Here is a 22,939-nt window from a genome sequence, read left to right on the forward strand (position 1 = left end):
TATCGACAAGTGAGGGAGAGTTAAACCTGAATCTAGGGCTTTCGGGTTTTACTATAGAAATGTTAATGAAGCAACAGAAACTTTACTAATGTTTAACAACTAAAACAGTATACTAACTAATAAATTGTTATTATTTAGTCTCCCTTGGACACATCTGTTTATTAACACTTTCTAAATTGTTTCTCAGTTTCTTTCTTTATTTCTAATCTCCTGGTGAGACAGTAGTAAGTCTTCGGATTTACGAGGCTAAAATTAAGGATTTGATTCCCCACGGTAGACATAGCATATATCCCATGTGGCTTTGCTATAAGAAACATATGTGTTTAAAAAATCAATGAATATGGACCCGATCAGTAACAAAAAAAGAGAGACGCAACACGTTTAAATAATTTATAAAGATAAACATAAGTTAGCTAGTTGTAGTTTATAAATTTGTTAGCAGATTTACAATGTGGAAAGTTTTAATTTACTGATATTCCACTAAACTAAGTAACAAAAATTATGTTCTTTTTAAAAATTTTGTTTATCTTTGGTTATCTTGGAGGCAATATATAATGATATATTATCAGATTTTTAAAGCTAAATCAATTAAAACACTTTAACTAATTTTAAAAGGTAAATTAATCATTTCGTTTTGTAGGCGTTGCAACCATAGATCAAAATCTTCCATACAATCTTCATCAAATGCAGCCAGCAGCAAGTCATCATTAATCTTAACTGGACGACCTGAACGGGGCGCATCACTTACGCTGTAGTCATCTGACCTGAACTTCTGAACCTACTTTCGACATTTTCTTTCATTGAGAGACTCCACACCATAAACACCATGAATGTTTCGTGTAGTTTCTGCTTCACTATTGCCTTTTTAAACTCATAAAGCATTATATGCCCAATGTGCTCCTCAGACACATCCGTCTACGTAAGGGTTTATTTAATTAATGATCTGAGAAAGTGGTGCTGGGTTAGTTTTTTTTATTTGTATGAACATTTTTATACATGTTCTACTACATATTTTAGTCTCTAAAGCCTTCTACAAAGACAGAAATGTGATGATGCACAAGACAAAAACAGATAAAAGCAGATAAACGAAACTCTATAGATATAATGAACACGAATGAATACATCCAAAAAATGAGGAACATCCTATCAGCCATAAACAAATTTAAACCAATACACACAAATCCAACAAAGACACACGAAACACAACTAAACAAAATACTACTTCACATGAAAACAGCCAACACAACTTCAAAAACACTTTATTCCTACCTACGCAAGACCGACTCGCGCACATCACAAATATACGGCATCTCCAAACCTCATAAACTACATTGTCCACTACGACCAATAATGTCCACATATGAATCGTTTAATTACAGTCTTGGTAAATACATAGCATGGGCATTCCCCAAATATGTAACATTAGCCAGCTCATTCATCAAAGACTCTTTTAATTTCAAATCTAACCTTTATCAACTTAATCATAAATCCTTAATGGTCAGTTTCGATGCCATATCCCTCTTTACAGAAGTCCCAACCACCGAAGCCTGCAAGATAGCCTTATAACTCTATATTCGAGACCATAACCCATCAATAGACATTCCAGCAACCAATTAGCAACCCTTATAGAATTCATAACGATGAATACAAACTTCATGTTCAGCAACCACAACTATATACAAACAAATGGCCTAAGCATGGACAATCCAGTATCATCAGTTCTAGACAATATTTTTAAGACACAAGTTAAAACATGATTGCGGATTCAAATCTACAGAACACATACTTAATTTTTTCAATCACATTAACTTTATACATCCCAACATTAACTTCACATGTGAACAGGAAGAAAGCAATCAAATATCATTTCTTAACCTCAAAATTACAAGAACCGATACACAATATAAAACAGAAATCCACCGAAAAATCACCCATACTACACTATACATTCCTTGAGACTCAGTACATGAAACAAAACGAAAACTCAACATCCTAAGAAACCAAATAAACACAGCATAAAACTATGCTCACCAGATAAAATTAACGACGAATTAGATAAAATAAAACAATACTTCGTCAACATCAACAAGTCTCCTCCAGAAACCGTAGAAAACATTATACGCACACACCTAGACAAAAAGCAAAATCAACTAAAAAAAGTAAATATACCTCACGATTTAAAAAATCACGAAACCATATATTCCCAATATCAGCAGAAAAATAACCATCTACTATGAATAACTAAGTTAACACCAAATTTATTCAAAAACCAGGCACTAAACTAAGATCTATACTATATAAAAACTACACTGACAAACACCACACCAACATTATTTATAAAATACGATGTGATAACTGTCACGACTTCTATATTGTAGAAACAAGTAGAAAAATGAAACCAGGTTCAAAGAACATAAAAAGTCACCTTCACACGTTTTCGAACACTGCAAATCAAATAAACACAACATAACCATAAAAAACACTCAAATACTAAATAAAGAAACAAACGCAAAATTAAAGAAGCCTTACTTATACAACAACTCAAGCCCAAAATAAACCAATATAAAGGAACACCTTTATACCTATATTAAAAATGATATAATAAATAATAATAATAAAATAGGGCCCAGCATGGCCAAGCGTGTTGAGGCGTGCGACTCGTAACCTGAGTGCCGTGGGTTCGCATCCCCGTCGCGCCAAACATGCTCACCCTTTCAGCCGTGGGGGCGTTATAATGTGACGGTCAATCCCCCTATTTGTTGGTAAAAGAGTAGCCCAAGAGTTAGCGGTGGGTGGTGATGACTAGCTTTCTTCTCTCTAGTCTTACACTACTAAATGAGGGACGGCTAGCACAGATAGCCCTCGAGTTGCTTTGTGCGAAATTCAAAAAACAAATAAAAACAAAATAAACAATAATAAAATAAATAATATAAAATTATTTTAGATGTTAGAAGTTCAAACATCTAACGCGCCCTCTAGATTCCGATACTCAGTTACACAACCCATTTCAAACATGTGGTCAGCTGTATGTCAGTTATCTCTTTCTTTCTTTGTGAACCTAACTATGATTGAAGAAGGTCGAAACGTTGTTCGCCCCTTTACATAGTGCTTTCTCTATCTATACCTGCCATTTTTACATGTATAATTATGTCGAGTTGCATCATAAAATAAACGATCTCTAACGCAGGACCACTTTGAGTCGGACCGAACCGGTTTGCAATGCGCTTAGGGTATATCATGGCAATCTAGAAAGTATAACGTATATTAATTTTTCCTCTATTTGTTCTTCGACGAAGAGATGAAAAATAACACTTTACTATTACAAATTATGTAGACTGTGAAGTATATTAAGTCTGTTAGCGAATAAATTTCTCATTTGATTTGTTCTGTTCTATTTATTTAATGAAATAATTGTTACTTTTCTTTGTCTAAGCAACATGGTATCGAGAATATTCTGATGTCATGAGGCTTGAATCCCCCAATCAACGAAGTTTGTGTAATTTAGTAGAGTTACCGGTATAGAGATCTGGAAAGTAAAGCTGGAGTGTTATATCTCTCCTGCTTTTATTTTGTTGGTTCACTTAATCTTTCACAATTGCGTCGATAACCAAATTGCCCTTTGAGGGGTGGAAAATTTCTTGTCAGGTAAATACTTACTAAGTTTTAAAACTCGTGAACTTGAGAGAATTGTTAAAAGAGTACTTTACTAGTGTGCTGCAAAAATTGAAGTGGATCTGTGAAAGTCTTGGTCGTGCGAAATACTGCAATGCGGGGTGACGTAGACATTTGTAGATTTAAATGTATACAAACGTTTTTTTTTTCCTTCAGTAAATTTTAATTTAATAAAAGTTTGACATGGAACATTAGTAACTCTAATATACTTATTTTAATGCCACGATGTCGGTAATGGTTAGTCTTTCAGTTTCACTATAAATATGATTCATGCTGAGATTGATGTTGTAAGTTGTAATTCACAACTTGAACATTGCAAGTTATGTAAAGAGTTAAGTTACGTAAAGGGTCGGTTAGCTATTTATTAATAAAATAATGTTCATCTCATTATTGTTCGTGAGAACATAAAAATTGCAGATTTATTCTCCGATTACGTTTCTTTTGGTGTGTTTAATTTGGATTCAGAATCGGAGGCAACTACAAAGGACAATTCGAATCGTTTTGTTTTCCAATTTAGTTTTAATTCAAGATGGGCAAATGACGATGTTTGTTAACTTCAGGGAGCATTCACGTTTAAAATCTTTATTACAAATTTAGAGTGCACTAGTTTTTTTCTTCAGCTTTTGGCATTTGAAATAACTGACATGGAACAATTATTGGATAATACATTTGTCATGCACGTTAGTTTTATTTTGAATTTTGCTATGCCTATTTATGACATTGAACAGTAGAAAAACTATAAGAACTTAATGGCATATTCATAAATGTAGATTGAGAATTAGTTTAACATCAGTTACTTAGTACAGGTTTGTAAAATTTTCACTAAAAGTATTCAATGCAGGAAAACTTGCTTTTGAAATTTGGACAGTCTTTTAAAAAAATTAAAGCAGAATATGATATATTCTTAATTTAAGAAATTAACTTATTTTTTTGATATTGTAAACCCAAAATATTTATTTAACAAAAATGCAACTAGCTTATGAGTGTACATTCAGGTTTGTTTTTCACTATAAACTTCAATATTTTTTAAAAGTATTTAGTTATTAGCAGCCGTTACTGAAAATTGTTTGCTTAGAATACAGTGATTATCAATTATGTTACAAAGTATACATTGGATATTTGGGAATGCAATATCTGTGTCATTTGTTCCACAAATCTACTGTAATCGGTTAATTATAATGGTAGGTTGGTAAAGGTTATGCTTGTCTGGACAAACCTCTATGTAACTTCTTTATTCAGAATAATGATAAAAGTAGAAACATTGTTTAAATTTGCTGAAAGATTCATTGTAATCATAGCTTTAATTACCTGTAAACTATAAATTGTTGCATGTAATTTTTATTGATTTGAGATGAAGAAACAAGTGTTCTCTTTCTTTTATTAGGTTATAATTTTACTACTAATAAATATGATATAGAAGTCACTATTGGAATGTGTTGTTACTCAAATGTAGTTGTTATATTGAGGTACTTTTTTTATTATTATTAAATATTGCATCATTGAAGAGATGCATATGCATGTTATCTGTCATTTGACCAGTAGGAGGAAAATTCAGTAATTGAATTTTAGGTTTTAAATGTTAACGTGTAATGCAGTTTCGTCAAGTAGTTATGAATAAAATGACTAAAACAGTTGAGAAAATGAAATTTAGTTTTAGAATGAGTTAACTTCTTATTAAATAGTAACTAAGCTTGGACATAATAGTTACAAAATGTGGTTACTTTGTTTTCATAATGCAATATTTTGTACAATTTAGTCCAAATATACCTTTTGAATCATATCCTTAACATACAGACAACAAGGGACCATTTAATCTATTAAACTATCCTTGCATAACCTTGGGATTTAAAACAAAAATGTGAAAAGTTTATATTAATGTTAGGGCATATAAAATGCTGGCATACTTCCAATAAAACTTGAATGTCTAATCAGACTGCAGAAATACTCCTGGGATATGGAGTTATTGGAATTTATACCTTAATATTTGTTTTTCACTAACAGGGAAAGCTTATTTTGAAGCTTTCTGAAGCTGCTCAGAACTCTTTCATTTTTGAGAAGTGTGACCATGAGAATGGTCCTCCTTGGATAACCAGCTGAGACTTCTGAGCTGTTTACTGAATTAGCCATGTGAGTAAACATGTTTGTTTGTTTTTTTAAACAAAAAAATCAAAGATTTTGATTTCTTAAATGTTCTACACTTTTTACAAGATTCCATTGCCCTATGCAACAGCTAGGTCTTGCTTTTTTTTTCATAAAAACAAGTTATTTTCACATCACTTTAATCATTACATTTATCGAAACTGTGTATAATATGCTGTATCAAGTGATGCTTAAACCTTTACTGTAGCAATTTTCAATCTGATTATAAAGTTTTTTCCATACAGAACAAATATTTAGTGGAAAAATTCATTAATTGTGTAAATACAAAATTACAGTTGAATAGGAAAATATTTTGATTACATGGTGTTCCAGTATTTGGTTAACTTTATATTTGTTTTTTCATGCAAAAGTAGTTATTTCTTGAAACTAGCTTCATTATTAATTGTTCACATACAGAAATAATGAAAGCGTTGGAAATAGTCTTCACTAATAAAAGCTGCAAACAAAAACCTGAAAAACAAATCTGCTCTGGTGTTGTCAAAAAAAAAAATTGAATTGAATGTATTTTGGAGCTGTGAATATATGTAAATTTGAAGTTGTTATGAATCCTAATATATTTTGAGAAAAACTAATGAATTTCTTTATTTGCTTGCATCTTGAAACTATGAACACCACCATGGTTTCAGTGCTTTGTAATGGTGTCTGCAGTCATTAAAAAAAAAAAAAATGCAGTAATTTTGAGAAAGCAAGAACATGGAAAGGTTACAGAAGGCTGTTCAGTTTCTTAAGATCACTTGACCACTACTAAAAACATCGAAAGTTGAATGTAGTTTTTTAAATATCCATCTAATAAACAAGAATTTAGAACGATATATTAGAAAAAGTTTGTTTTTCTTGCAAGTGTATAGCACTAAAATGGAATAACTTTACATATGAACTTTTCGTACTTGTCTTTAATATTTGTGTTTTATTTACATATTTTAACGTATTGATTCACTCTTTAAAATGTTTGAAATTTTAACCTTCTTTTCAGAATACAAATATTTCTTGGAATCTTCCAAACTTGGTTTTCATATTTTTGAGCTTATCATTTCCAAACATGAAAACTCAGCTGGGCAATCTTTCTTCAGAAGTAATTACTGATAAGTCAGTCTTTGAAATAATCAAAGATACAGTCAGTCAAGGGGTAAGTGAAAATTTTATAAAAGGTTCTTTAAAATTTTACTTATTCTTTCAGATATAATTTTACAAATAGCTAAACAGGTTTATTAAATTGGTTATCTTAGTTTAATGATCAATCGCTATGCATTCTTTTGTGCATTAAATGTCATCCATTGTTCAAAAATAATTTCAACATCCTCTAGACAGTAAGGTTATTTAATGGTCAACCACAACACTGCACAGTAAAACTAAGTTTATCACATGTAACAGATTTCTTCTAATAAGGGCAAAATTTAGTTTGAGGTGGTTAGAAAAGCATGTAATTTTACTTTTTTAATATTAAGGTTAAGTTTATCGTTTCATGATTGGCTTAGTGTAATGTACATAAGTTCATATATATCTTAGCACACATTAGTTATTTATACTGTAACCTTTGATGTGGTATGTGTATCTTTACAAACTTTGGTAGACTTTTAGTAAAAATTTTTGTAAACAAAATCAAGCATTTTTAAGTTTTGTTTGTGAAAATATCAAATCTATTTTATTAACAGATTGAGTGCAAAGTGAATTTGTGTTATGATTAACAAACTATTCTTTGTTCCAAAAATGTTAATATTGTTTGTGTAATCTCTAAAACCTCTTAAATACATTTGAAATGTTTTGTTTTTAGTAATAATTTACATTTTCTGTTATTTTATTTTACCTATGTGGTGGTTTGTCAATTTGACTAACCTCATAACCTTCATTAAAAAAATTGCTAGAATGAATAAAGATTATAATGTGAAAACAAATGTTTAGTCTAAGTAGCTCAAGTCTCAATATTGTATATAATTTTGTTATACTGACCTTCCATTGGTGTCTGGCTAACATTACATAACTTGCATTGATGTGGTGCATATTCATTAATGCTACCATATTCAATAGTATAAACTAACCTTTAGCCCTTACAAAGTGACCTTGTCTTAGCCATGTTTTAGTGGACTGGTATTTTGTAATAGTTGTATTTCAGTTATTATACTTAATATATATATATATATATATATATGTGTGTGTGTGTATATATATATATATATAGATGATCACTAAATCATAAATTACAATAATCAATACCATAAAATTCCACTGTAATTTATCAAGCTTAGTGACTAAATCGTACTTGGGTCTGAAATAATAATGAAACTTGGAGCATGTTTAAAGATGCAATGTACCTCCTTAATCTTGGTGTGAAAGAACATTGTAGCCTTTTAACAAACTAACAGTGGTAATTTGAGTTCCTAATTAAGATGAAACCCCAGTATTTTGAACTCTCAACATCTAATTTTAAACAGTGCTGCACTTGGCATACCATGCAACTTGCAAAAATTGGTATTTAGGAGAAGTAAGATAGTAATAGTTCATATCTCTAAAATGTATTGTTGGATTTTTTACTAATAGAAATCTAGATTGGAAGCAGGTGTGTGATTTTAAAACTATAATTTACCTTTTTCAATATGAAATTATCTTTGTTAGCATTTAAGTGGCTGCTATATATATTATTTTAGGAAGTATATCATGCTAATATTTTTACATCTCATCTGTTTTGATCTAAGTTTCTAATATTCCTTTAAAATGTGATCACCACAATCCAATAAATTTTACAAAAACTAAACTGTCTGAGATTTATATAAAGGAGAATCTGCTCTTTCTATTTATTTTAAACATTTTCATCACCCTTGTGAATCTAAATAGCAAATGGTTTCAAAATTCTGAAAGAAAAAGGATGGGTTACTCTTTCTAACACACTTATTAATATTGTTGTAAATCTAGGTTCAAATTTTAGATTCTAATTTATGTTTATTTTTAATGATTTAAAAATACACTTTTTAATGTGGTTTTCCCTTAGATTTTTGCAGCTAGATCAGATAGCAGCTTTTCTCCTTTTGTCAGTTAGCTTTGTAGTCTGACATATTTTCTGTTTAACAAACACTTATTCAAATTATTGAATTTATCAGGATATTGCCTTTTTTATTATTATTAGTTTAGATTAATTTAGGTTTGTTCAGTTTATTTTGGAGTATTACAGTTATCCAAGTCTTATGACAATAATTTAATTGAATGTAAACTGATAATGGATTAATCATTGAGCATGTGAAACAAATTCCACTAATTGCCCACCTCTATCCCTCACTATGTCAAAATTCTTTTCAGTTCCAGTGTTGAAGTTTCCTACGTATAGAAAACAAATGGCCCAAATTGTAACCCAAATCTATTTTCTTGCACTTGCCAATTGCTAAATATTTCAACAAAGAAGCAATTAATCAAAATAATTTGCTAATTATTATAATTATAAGTTCTTAAGTTTCCATTCATAAATGTTGTTAACTTACTAATTATGCTTTTATTGGTGGTGTTAATGTAAATGATGTCAAAGGCCAAATGCACTGTCCATAATCTTCTTTTAACAAGAATAGTTTGACTAGACTTCATTAACAAATTTTTACTTCCTTTCATCCAACAATTTTAGAATCATGTTTTCCAGATCTTTATTTTTAAGGAAAGACTTCCGTTTGTTGATTTTCTTTTGACACCATTTTTTACCATTAATTAGGGGAAAGTTATGTTATGCTTCTGTAATTATTTTCTCTCTTCTTCTAATACTATGGAAGCAAGACATTGCTTTAAATCTCCAAAGCAACTCTTATCAACTCCTTTAACAATAGCACTTCTTGGGCACCTGTCCATTGTTTGATCAATGAAAATGAAGTATTGCATACATCAGTGTGATTAACTACACTAATTTATTGCTCATGGTTATCAATCAAATTTATATTAAGTGAAATCAAAATTACAATTAAATTGTTTTTTGCCATGAAAATAATCAGTTGATTAGAATTTTCATTGCATATTATTACTCTTTCTTGTTTATTTGAACTATCCAAGTAATCAAAAATATTGCTGTTATGACTTGTTTCTCTTTGTTTACTCAGCTTATTCTGTTAGTTTCATAAATCATTAAAAGAAATGTCAACATGTTTTCCTGATTCAAAATAAGATATTTTGGCAAGGTTTCAACTAGAATTTACCCCTCGGTGTGGATTTCTATAGATGGTGAGGGGACCTCCCAGGGAAGGTTCTGTTCTTTCAGTTTACCTCCTCTGGGATCTAAACATCCACCCACATGTTTGGCGTGTGTGGCAACCCATGAAGGAGAGGAGAGGATCCTGGTGGTTGAGAGGTCCAACCATAACACACCACTTTGGACTTGAATTCCTGTAGACGGGTGGCCCCCCTTGGGTCAATCAACTGATTCACTCGAGCTAGGGTCAACCAAGTACCAGTGTTGGATGTTCTCAACAGGTGTTGTGGACATATCTGATGCTGGTGTTTGGGTATAGTGCTCACGAAACCCTGGCGTTGCTCCAGTGTCCTTGTTTAACATTGTAGGGCATCCCCTCATAGGGCTCTATGATGAGTGGGGTCAGTGGGCACCAAAATTTCCCTTTCTTTATTATTTTAAAATTAAAAATTTTAATAAAATAGTGAAGAAACAGTCTATATGTAAACGACCACGTCTTGAAGTTTCTGAGAAGCAATCCTTACCATCAGTATCACCTGGTGTACCTCATTTTCTTGTATTGCATTCACTTTCAGACAAACCTTTAGGGCAAATGTCTCCCTTTTTCATTCAGAAGGGACTAGAGGGACTTGTTGGCTCTCCAGAGTCCGTAAAGAAGCTTGGATCTGGTGACATATTGGTGGAAGCATCCACATCTCAACACAATGAACTCCTGTTGCATTCAAAGGCAATTGGGGATATTCCTATAGAGGTTATACCTCATGCCACTTTGAATTTATACGAGGAGTTATTGTTGAGAGGGATATGAAGAACATTCTAGAGTCTGAGATTCTCGCTGGTTTCTCCACCCAAGGAGTTTTTGCAGTGAGGCATATCTCCACTCACAAAGATGGAATTATGGTGCCGACCGATGTCCTCATTCTGACATTTACGTCACCACGTCCACCTGCCACCATCAAGGCAGGTTATCTTAATTGCAGAGTACTGCCATAGATTCCAAAACCTCTCTGATGTTTCCAGTGTCAACGGTTCAGTTACTTGAAGACGTCAAGTTGTCGTTCCTTGACATGTGCTTGTTGCAGTGCAAGGACCGTAATGCCTATTAGTGTGAAACGGACTCTCATTGCATCAATTGCAATGGCTCTCACCCATCTTACTTTTGTTCTTGCCCTAAATGGTTGGAAGAAAAAGAGGTGCAGCATTTGAAAACGATTCATAACATTATCTATCCTGAAGCTCAAAAGTTGCTGTCCACCACCCCATCTCAGATGTATGCTGCTTCACTTTGTTCCACAGCTACTGTGGGAGTACAGACAGATTTCTCTGTGCCTCATAAAGAATCGATCTCCAAACAAATGAAAAGTCTTTTGACCTCCATGGTCAAGAAAGTTGATGAATCAACTTCAACACCTATCTCTGTCCCTTATATACATTCCACCAAACTTCCATCCTTTGGTTCCAGGTACAGGCATTTCCTCAGATCCATCTTCCTCTCTAACCCCAAGATGCAAAACAATCATTCGTTTACATCCTCTGTCTCTGGAATCCCCTTCCAACAGCAAAGACCTGCCCAATAGACCAGGGCAGGATCCATGGAGGTCAATAATGTCCCTTGAATAAGGAAAGTAAGGAAAAAAGACATGGTCGTAAACAGAAGGGTTTTCCACCCAATTTGCGTACACTTAAATAAAAATGGCCACTCTGATACAATGGAACTATTGAGGTTTATGTTCTAATCTAGATGACATCAAAACACTAATTGCTTCCTACCATCCTGTTTGTCTTTCCCTACAGGAAACGTTTCTGAAACCTGCCAATACAGTTACCTTTTGGCAGTTTTCTTTATACAGAAATGACAGGCTATGTGATGGACAAGTGCATAGAGGGGTGGTGCTGTTGGTTGATAAGCATGCAGTCATCTTGTCTTTGCAACTTAACACACCCTTCAATGCCGTAGCCATCCGTGTTTCCTTTGGTCAAACCATCACTGTTTGTTCTATCTATGTGTCTCATCAAGATGTCTATCATCAGTCAGACCTTAATACTCTTGTTGAACAGTTGCCATATCCCTTTTTAATCCTGAGGGACTTAAATGGACATTATCCCCTCTGGGGAAACGCTGATATTGATAGGAAGGGTTGCTCTCTAGAGCATGTGCTCTCTGATCACAACCTTTCTTTTTCAGTGCTGGTTCTTCAACTTATTTACATGCACCTAGTCAGTCCTTTACTGCTATTGATCTTTCAGTTTACTCCCGGCATTATTTTCCCATTTTTCTTGGAGGGTTGACAATAATCCATGAAGCAGTGATCATTTTCCTGTAATCTTGGGAGAGACTGGCCATGGTTGATGCCACCTGACCTGAGTGCCCCGGTGGAAGCTGGATCAGGCAAACTGGCCCTATTTCACTGCTCTCACAAAACTTGATCCTGCTTTTGTCTGTAATCCATGTGTGGCAGCAGTGACTGACTGATTATTATACAAGCAGCTGCTCAATGTATTCTTAAAACCTCGACATGTTTTCCATTATATCCTTATCCATGGTGGAATCCTACCTGCCACATGGCATGGAAGGCTCAAAGACGAGCCTGGGATACTTTCCGTAGATATCTCACACTCTTGAACCGCATCACTTTCCAGCGGGCACGTGCTCGATGGGTAAGACATTAAAGCCGGAAGAAATCTTGGATTAAGTTCACAACCAGCATATCCTCTACCACCAGTTCCAAAGTTATTTGGGACAAGATTTGAAAGGTTAGTGGGCAATATTACTCTTGATCCTGCTTTCTGATGACCAGGAAGTAATGGATACCCAGAGCATTGTCAATACTCTAGGTGAAAGCTTTTGTTAGGTATCTAGCACTTCTGCTTCTTCTTCCACCTTCTTTGCCATCAAGACTTGGGCAGAGCAATCACTTCTTTCCTTTTGAGCTGATTATCTCTATGACTATAATTGCCTCTTTACACTGGTGGAACTCAAACTGGCCCTTTATCAGTCTGGCAGTGCATTGGTTGGACCTGATGATATACACTATGAAATGCTGTGCCATCTTTCTTCTGCTTTTCTTGCTATCCTTCTGATTGTTTTTAACCAGATCTGGCAGGAGAATGTTTTTTCTGATGCCTGGTACCAAGCTATTGTTCTGGCTTTCTCCAAGACTGACTGGGAAGGATATCAAGATTCCTTCGAACTACCATCCAATTGCTTTGAACTCTGTATCAGTGAAGTTGTGCTGTCTGTGGTCTCTGAGACTAAGTACTTGGGGCTTATCTTTGACTGTAAGCTAACCTTTATACCACACATCAAGCATCTAGGGTCAAATGTACAAGAGCATTGAACATCCTCTCTGTCCTCTTTTCCACCACTTGGGTAGAAGATCGACATTCTATGCTAAAGATGTATCGTGCTCTTATTTGATTGAAACTCGACTATGGCTCTGCCAAACCATCGGTCTTAAAGATGATAAACTCTATTCATCATCAAGGACTTCAGCTCTGCACTAGGGCTTTCCTCATTTCCCCAGTTCAGAGCTTATACATAGTCTCATGAACCTTCTTTGCACCTCTGTTTGAAACTGTCTTTGTTATATGCTTTGAAACTTCATTCCTTACCAAAGCATCCCACCATGGGGTTGTGTTCTCCTTCCTTAATGGGCCATGCTTTTTCAGACCAGACAGTCTGCCATTGCCAAAAGGATTTGGCCTTTGTATCCAGTTGCAGTTAGATGAATTGGGTCTGTCCTTGGATAACATTGCTGTATCCACTGGTCAGTCCATTTCACCATGGCTTCTTACAGTCCCTAAGTGTGACCTATCTTTAAGTCTACTAAGAAAAGTAGACACTCCTGATTGGAAATACTGTCTGCTATTTGCTGAACATCTTTCGAACCATTCTTCTGTTCCTATTTATACAGATGGTTCGAAATCAGGTGACTCTGTGTGCTCTGCCATGGTTTGTTGTGGTTTGGTGGTTGTGCACAGAATCTCCTCTATAGTTTCTGCATTCACTGCTGAACTGTTTGCCATTTCTCTTGCCCTGGATCACATAAAATTCAAGCAGTACTCAAACTGCACAATTTATACTGACTCTCTTAGTTCTCTACAGACCCTGGAATCTCTTCACATTGGTTCACACCCTGTTCTCGCCGATATTCAAAATTGACTGGCCCATTTCTCTTTAACAGCTACTTCTATCCAGTTTTTCTGGTTACCAGGTTATGTTGATATTCGAGGGAACAAGCTTGCCGACACTGCAGCTAAGTCTATCTGCTCTGGCACTATCCCTGCTATGCTTGTCCCATACATGGACTATGGTTCTGTATTCAAGGCTTGGCTCTGTGCCAGCTGGCAGTCAACTTGGAGTGAGCAATGCGAAAACAAGCTTTTCCAAATAAAACCCTATATTGGACTTTGGCCGTCTTGTTCCCATAAGGATCGGAAAGAGGAAGTTGTTCTAAGTAGTCTATGCATTGGTCAGTTTTTTAACTGATCATTTTCTTTTATCTGAAACTGATGCACCAGTGTGTAATTTGTGTAACACTCAGATCATAATAAGCCACATTTTACTTTCTTGTCATCGTTATGATTCACAATGATGGCACCATTTTAAGCATGTTCTGTCCCAAGGTGTGTCCATAACATTAGACAGTGTTATTGGTGATGGTGACACTGTCCACCTTGGAAATGTTTTTAGTTTTTTAAAGGCCATTAATCTTTGTAATGCCATTTAAGTTTTTTAATATATGCTTTACACCTTTTTAATGTGACTCCCTTTTAAAAATCACAGTTCATCTAGTTCAATTTGAAATTATACACTGACCGTAACATTAAGTTACTCAAAACCAAGACTGGAAAGGCTAACTTCAGGTGACTGATGGAGGTTTTTGTACTTGAATGTTAGTCTTCTTGGCAAGTTATGATTATTACAGTCATGCTACAGAAAGTTCTTTACAACTTGAATTACTGTAGTTTTTCTCTTGACATTGTAGACTAGATGTAAACATTGGTTTTATGCTGTTTATTTTTTTATGTTTTAACTTTTTGTTTTACCTTAATTTTCTTTTACCTTTTTTACTGGATGTTTGGCACAGATAACCTAGCTGCTTTGTGCTATAAAACACTAAACCAACCAACCAACCACTAAAATTTCATGTACAACATAATTTTTATACCTACAATGATCTTGTGTAATGAGTAAGCTGACACTACTATTATTTTACTTGCTTTATCACCTGGATTAGAAAGTTGTGTGCTGTTCACCAGGATATAGTAGTTTTAGAATAATCTTTGAAAATTTTAGGAGAATCCCACATACATATGTTAATTGTATTTCCACTTTATCAAAGGTTTTATCCTACACTGAATATGACTCACTTTTCATGAGTTAAATGTTAAGGATTAAAGTTACTTGGTCCTTAATTTTGTACCTGAAGGTTAAGTGAAAGGTAATTAAGTTAAATAGGAAGATAAGTGTCATGTGAGAAAAATATTAATTGAATGTAATCAATTAACAAGGTGTTAATTGGTTAGGAAATTCACTATCTTAGCTCTGCTTATGTAGGTGATCGTTTATCTTAAGTTCTGAAGAAACTTTTTTTTTTTTCTGCAGTTAAGTGAAGAACCATTCTATGTACTTGATTTAGCAGATGTTGTGGGCAAGATGAAGTTGTGGCAAGCAGCCCTGCCCCGTGTTCGTCCTTTTTATGGTTTGTATTATATCTAATCTGCTGATTTGTAGTTTGTAAAATCTATTTAAGGTTTAAATATTCATCTTGTTCATCTATATTGAAATACCAACTTTTATGTAATAAACCTATTAGTTAATTAGTAATTAACTTCTTGATCTGCATTATCTGATCTTCATACTTCATTTGCCTTATTTAATTTTGACAGATAACTAAACACTTAAGGCTGTCACCATTCTGCTGAAACACCATTTCTCTCCTCTTCTTTTATATACACACACACACACACGCACGCACACAAATACTTTGGAAAGCTAGAGGCTGTCTTACCATGGTGGTGACTTTTTAAACATCATTACACTGTGTGTATTGAACATTTTTGTGAAAAGTAAAACCTTTAAAAATTAAGAAATTTAAATTTTATTAGTGTTGTATCTCATCAAAAATCTCTTTATACATAATTTTTAATCACCTAAAATGTACTTTGAAAGAAATGAACAAGGTAACAATTTTATTTTTATTTGTCCTTGAAGATGATATTACCAATGTAATTATCATATGTTGCTAATTTGTTTTTGACAGCTTGTTTCAAAAATAAACTATTTAAATGCATTTTCAGTGATAATGATGATTTTCATTCATACTCTACAATGTACATTCCAGATGTGCACGTAATTGAGAATTTAATACTTAATACTAATTTAAACTATCTTGATTCATATGATTTTTCTGAGATGAAAATGTTTTGCAAGAAGGTTTAATTTTAAATTTTCAGGTTTTTATTAACATTTTTATAGTATTGTGGGTCTATTTGAAAGGTTTTCATGTAAAAAATATGCAATAATGTGTATTAGTTTTTTTCTTTGTGAACTGTCATTACCACCTGAAAAAGCTCTAGCTTTAAATGTTTAGAAATAATTTAACTGTAGAGACTTCATAATAAATATACAATGTAAAATTTCTTTAGTCTTGTGTTAGATAAATTGTTTGTAATTTGTATTCTAAAACTTGCCATTAAGATGTGTACAAACAATAATATAGTTTAGAATCATCTAAAGGCTGTAGTGCATAGTATTCATTTTGAAGTCTATAAGATTTAACTTTCGAGATACTGGATTAATTCCAGTTTAGCTCCTGCTATTAACTATTTAATGCCTGAGTGAAAACATCCTGCATCAAAGACAGGCTAGCACCACTAAGTTAAAGAATTCTATCAAATAAGCTTGTAATCATTTTTTTCCAAACATTGAAGACTATGTACTTCTGAGCTAAAATTTGTTTTATTTATGCAGTTTTATAATTGTAAAATTTGGTTTTTGGTTGATTTTGGATTTTTCCCAATTCAATCATTGTTTTGAGTTGTTTTAGCATAGTGGTAGCACTTCCAGCTTCCTCAAAAGAAAGTTTTGTAAATTTCAAAAACAGTGGTGCTAGTTCATGATTATAGCTTGTATAAACATTTTCTTTTTAGCTAATCACCTTCTAAACCTTCTTTTCATGATACAACTGATTATTTCTTCTTCAAAAAGTCTTTGCCTACACATCACAACACAGTTTGTTTTTATGTTAACTGTGAACAGTGGCTACAGATTTAGCAACAATTTGCTCAAAGGTCTGAACAAAAGTGATGAAAGCTTTGTGTGGTCACATGTTTCTAGAAAAGGTGCTTATTTCTACTATAATTACAATCTTGGTTTCACGTTTATTTTCTTAAAATAAAAATACTTGCTTTATGATAAAGTATGATGTAATAAGTTGTTATGTAGGTTTAGTTAAGTCGTATTGTTCTCAACCTGGTTGGAAAATTCAAAACTAAAATATAATTTGTGTATTAAAAAATGTATATAAACATGACTAACATGATTGAGCTAAAAGCTTGTGTGATGAGTCGTAAGCTGTGTGTATTTACTGTATTGGGAAACTTTGAAGTTTATTACATTTATTACATTACATTATTTATTACATTATATATTATTACAGCTTTAAACTCATTCTCCAATTCTTAATCAGATGCTGGTTTTCAAAGTGAAATTCTTAAGTTATGAATGTTTCACTTTCTTCCAGCTGTCAAATGCAATAATCAACCTATCTTATTGGAATTTCTGGCTTCTTTAGGAATAGGATTTGACTGTGCCAGTAAGGTATGTTACATTTTTTTTATATATATATTTTTGAAAAGGTTAGATAATATTATTGGTAATTTAAGTTAGTTTCCAATTAATTTGTATATTCAGGTAAGATGACATTTTAAGTCATGGGCATTGTTAAAGATGTCCATCTAAATTGGTTTAAAACATTACTTACAATAAAATGTATTGTTTGTGTTTTTTGTAAGCTGTAACTTTTCACTTCCATTCATAGCAGAAACAACTTGTTATGCTTAACTGTTTTCACTGATTTATTGTATAGTTTGAGGTAGAAGAATTTTAATATAAAGTATGGAAATATGCTTTGTTCAGATTTGCCTAATATTCATGTTTCTAGTACAGTGATTTTATATGATTTTCATATTGAAGTGTACCCCAGCCCTATTTAAATTTCAAATTATAGGTTGAGATCGAAACTGTTTTAAATATGGGAGTTGACAAGTCTCGAATCATCTATGCTAATCCTTGCAAGACTCGATCATTCATCAAGCATGCTGCAGACAATGGTATTGATCTGATGACCTTTGATAATGAGATGGAATTGTATAAAGTCAAAAGTCTGCACAAAGCTGCTAGGATGGTTCTTCGTATTAGGGTGGATGACAGTGGAGCAGTATGTCAGCTAAGTATGAAGTTTGGATGTGATGTGGCAACAGTGCCAAACTTGTTAAAATTAGCCAAGGAATTGAGAGTTAATGTAATAGGTGTGAGGTAGGTAGCTGAGAAGTGTTGCACAATACAAGTACTTTGTTTCTTCATGATTTATTTTTATTTAAACCACAAGGTTGTCTAGTTGTCAGCTTAACCATTTTATAAGACTTTCTAAATGAGTTCACTTTTAGTAGTCTGCATTTTCAGTAATATTTAAGTAACTTGTTCCTTTTTTCTGTTTCAGCATGTGTAAAGAAATGATAAAACTTGATTGAAACTACGAAATACATACTACTAGTAGTAATAATAAATAAAACATTCATATTGAAAAACTTGTGTAAATTACCTACATTGCTGGAAACCCTGTAATTAATAATCATGGATTTTTAACCATTTTGGTATGTAAAGTGTGTATGTGTAACTTCAAACATTAATTTTTGCAGTATATTTAAATATATTTAATATATATATAAAATCATGGTGCTATTTTCATTCAAGAGGCCAAAAAATATTTAAATATACACAAAGAGAGCCCTAAAGTATAGTTTGGATAACTAACTTGTACTTCAGTGGAGTGTTAACATGTTGAAGTACCTTATCATTGTCACAAACTTTTTCTTTCTTTCAGCTTCCATGTTGGTAGTGGTAGTCATGATATTATAGCTTTCACCAAAGCCATAAAGTTGGCTCGTTATGTGTTTGACATGGGCTTAGAATTAGGTTTTGAAATGACTCTTTTGGACATAGGTGGAGGGTTTCCTGGAACTGTGGCTTCATCTGTAACTTTTGAAGAAGTAAGTGTTGTTTATTTTCAAACTTTCCTGATAACTAATGAAAGTTGAATTAAATTTTGGTGTCAGTTATGTCAGTAAGGCAGGTTTTTATTTTCAAACTTTCCTGATAACTAATGAAAGTTGAATTAAATTTTGGTGTCAGTTATGTCAGTAAGGCAGGTTTTTGATATTGCTATGAAGTTGCAATTTTTGTTTAGTGTGGCTAATTGAAGGTTATACAGATATTTTGACACTAATAAATTAGATTCATCTAATACAATGTTCCTTGTTACTGTAACTTTAATGAATATTATTGAGATTAGTTGCTATATTAAAATTTGTATTTGAGTATCTAGCTTGTTTCTCTTTTGCTATTGTTTCCCTTTCATTGTAGATTTCCTCTACTATTAATAAAGCATTGGATGAACACTTCCCCCATGACTGTGGTGTGGACATAATTGCTGAACCAGGTCGCTTCATAGCAGCATCTGCTTTCACACTTTGTGTAAATATTATTGCCAAGAAAACAACACCTGCAGAAAATAGTAAGTTAATTCCAATTCTTATAGCTAGCCAACAATGAAAAGTCAGTTTTCCTAACATTCTGACATAACCCCTAAAATTTAATTAATTAATTAGTAATTAGGTGTATAAACTTAAGAAAAATTCTTACTTTATGAAATTTATTTTCTAAAACATGATAGAAGATGGTTAAAAATGCCTGAAGAAAGCATTTTATCTAAAACAGTATCTCTTAATTGAAATATTACTGAATATTTATGTTGAATCTGTACTTATCAGGGTTTGTACAGGTCATAAATCCTGGAAAACAATGTAATTTTGTAAACTAGTTTTTCCAGTACTACATCAGGAATGATTTTTGATTGCTAAGCTTGTTTGGAGTAAAGTCAAAGTTGCTTTACAAATGATCAGTATTTCTAGTCTGCGATCTTAATTGGATAATAAATTACGAAATGCAATTCCAGGTAACTATAGCTCAAAATTGTTATAAATGTAGCTGCCATGCATGAAATAGTAAACCAAAATTAGTTGTTCAACAATAGTGGTATAGATATATTGTATTTTGTCTTAATTTGGTCCATTGCTGTTTTATTAGTGTATGGTAGTATTTTAACTGCCTTTACGTCCATCATATCCATTGCTAACATAGTGGTGTGATATGTTATTAAATTTTGTGTTATTAGTACTATTTTTTTTAATACTTAAAATCATTATATCCTGTGGTGACTGCAATGATATCTCATTTCTGTAATACTGTTAATTTAGAGAACAACTTAAGAGCTTGTGTGTGTGTGTATGTAAGTTAGTTCCTTCTAAATGGTGGTCCTATTCAATTTGTCCTCCATCCCCCCCCCCATTAGTTTGTGTTCACTTTTAATTTTTTAAGTAAATTAATATGCTTGATTTTTATACAAATCAAATGTAACTTTAGGTGAATCTGTCAACATGTACTACCTGAATGATGGAATATATGGATCATTTAACTGTATAATCTTTGATCATGCTGAAGTCACTCCAGCTCCCCTTTTGGTAAGAAGTTCACTAAACTTTCAAATCATACTTTATATATTCTACCAATCATAGAAGTAAGTTCTTCACCTACAATCATTGAATGAAATTTAGAATTGGGGAAAAAAAATTAAACCAGAATTGGTTTAAGATGGGGGGAGGGGGATGTATTCCACTGTTTTTTTATTAACCTTATCCACATTAATGAGAGGTTTTTAGATATTATATTCACACCTACATTTCAAGCTTAAATTTCAGTAACAATTTATTTAAAATATTTGAACTGGTATTTTATGATTTTGTAACATCTTGAACAATTTTCTTAAGTTAATTTTTTTAATCTCTACAGCTTGAATATTTTCCATTTAAAAACATTTATATTTACAAAGAAACTACTAATCTTAGTATATGATAGTAAAAAAACGTGCCTTTGGAAAAAGCTACAAGCAAAGTTTAAATGCCATGGGATAGAGAAAATTATAAACTAATAAAACTTTTAGTGAATAAAGTGGTTCCATGTATAAAGTAATATGACTGAGCTACTGCAGAGAACAAAGTGTAGTGGGATACTTAGACTTGAATATGATCCACAAATGTTTTGTATTTTCTTTAGATTGTAGTTTTGTTCCTGAAAATGGTGTGGTATTTGCTTTAAAGGTATAGAAACATATCACAATAAAAGAAATTGTTTTCTATAACAAACCATTAATTAGAAATTAAGAATATTACCTAGTCTCCCCTGGTTTCATTTAAAGAGGTGGAAAATATTCCTTTATCTGCCCCATCCTCTAAGTGGAAATTCATATGTTGCATAAGTTGGTAACTTTTATCAGAAATTCCATTTTTACATATCCATTCCATTTCAACATTATTGAAAATGTATCAATGAACCACAGACATATAACCTATTGCTATAACTGCTGTTGTAGAAAGGAAGAAATATTTCCTGAACTTTTTTTTTTATATAAAACATCTAAATGCATATTAGCATCTCTTGCTATCTTTTTACAGCCTGAAGACTCTGAAAGGGATGTACATTGCAGCAGTCTGTGGGGCCCTACTTGTGACAGTATGGACTGTATTTTGAAGAACTGCTATCTCCCTAACATGAATGTTGGGGAATGGATTGTTTTTCAAGACATGGGTGCTTACACCTTGGCTTCTGCTTCTGCCTTTAATGGCTTTGAAAAACCTTGTGTAAAGGTTTCTCTACCTTTAACCATATGGTGAGTGTTTGAAACAACATTGTTAGTCTTAATGTGTAATAAAAATGTAATAGAAATACTAAAAATGTCTTTTTTTCTTCTTAGAATTCAGCAGATTTGGCTTTGTTTATTTTTTTTATTTTTTTTTGTTAGGGTATACTTGCAACAGTTGCCAACATGGCCTACTCTGATCAAAAACTTAGGACTGTGTCAAGCTCAACTAGACCTGTTTGTAGATGACCAGATGACACCTCAAGATGTATATCTTCTGCATGTGGCTGAAACAGTTCACACATGAGACTTTTACAGCTCATTCCACTTCATGTTGTATATTGGAGTTTCATACATGTATCTTTGTCAGGGTAGGATGTGAGAATACTACTAGGAAGTTTGTTTTTGTGTTTAATTGGATTATTTTAGCATGAGTTTCAAACTGTTTGGTGAAGGTAAATCATTTATCCAGTATAGTAACCATTTACTTTGCTTAGTTAGGTTTATTATTGATGGTTGAATACTTGCAAGATAATTTTGTTCTTTTTTTTTTCCCCATTTCTTTGAACTGTGTCAAATGTATACCTGTTTTTTAAACTACACACTGTACTTTATTTAATCTAATAATAATAAAATGGTATTATCTCTTTCTTATGCAAGAAAGTTGATTTTTAAAATTGGGTTAATATTTACTACTGAGTTTTTATTTTGGAGGTTGGAAGAATGAACTTTGGAACAAATATAGGAAATTAATACAGTACACAAACATAAGTTTTGCAGATACACATCTTTTCTATGTGACCTTTAAAATCCTTTTAGATCTTGTGGCTTGGTATTAAACCAGTTTATGCACATAGTATAACACTGTAAATGTTATACTTGGATACCATTGAGAAATTACAACTCAAAAGTTATGTTCTGCAGACGAATATTTTATGTATTATAAAGAAATCCAGAAAGAACAGTGTGA

At 32.7% G+C, this 22,939-nt stretch overlaps 1 protein-coding gene across 1 annotated transcript; it reads left to right on the forward strand.

The window, feature by feature from the left end:
- Positions 1-3,416: 3,416 nt before the first annotated feature.
- LOC143230360 (ornithine decarboxylase-like) lies at positions 3,417-22,655 on the forward strand. The gene is made up of 11 exons (XM_076463804.1): positions 3,417-3,645; positions 5,674-5,799; positions 6,806-6,958; positions 15,597-15,693; positions 17,737-17,813; positions 18,223-18,530; positions 19,099-19,264; positions 19,638-19,788; positions 20,697-20,794; positions 21,785-21,999; positions 22,132-22,655. Exons 3-11 carry the CDS (start codon positions 6,872-6,874, stop codon positions 22,274-22,276), a joined length of 1,344 nt encoding a protein of 447 aa, XP_076319919.1. The 5' UTR covers positions 3,417-3,645; positions 5,674-5,799; positions 6,806-6,871; the 3' UTR covers positions 22,277-22,655.
- Positions 22,656-22,939: the final 284 nt, after the last annotated feature.

This window comes from Tachypleus tridentatus, chromosome 10, assembly GCF_004210375.1.
Source record: "Tachypleus tridentatus isolate NWPU-2018 chromosome 10, ASM421037v1, whole genome shotgun sequence".
Taxonomy (NCBI): domain Eukaryota; kingdom Metazoa; phylum Arthropoda; class Merostomata; order Xiphosura; family Limulidae; genus Tachypleus; species Tachypleus tridentatus.

Coding starts and splice junctions, on each gene's coding strand:
- LOC143230360 (XM_076463804.1), top strand. CDS start 6,872: ATGAAAACTCAGCTGGGCAATCTTTCTTCAGAAGTAATTACTGATAAG. Junction 19,789..20,696: donor AACAACACCTGCAGAAAATA/GTAAGTTAATTC, acceptor ATGTAACTTTAG/GTGAATCTGTCAACATGTAC. Junction 20,795..21,784: donor TCACTCCAGCTCCCCTTTTG/GTAAGAAGTTCA, acceptor ATCTTTTTACAG/CCTGAAGACTCTGAAAGGGA.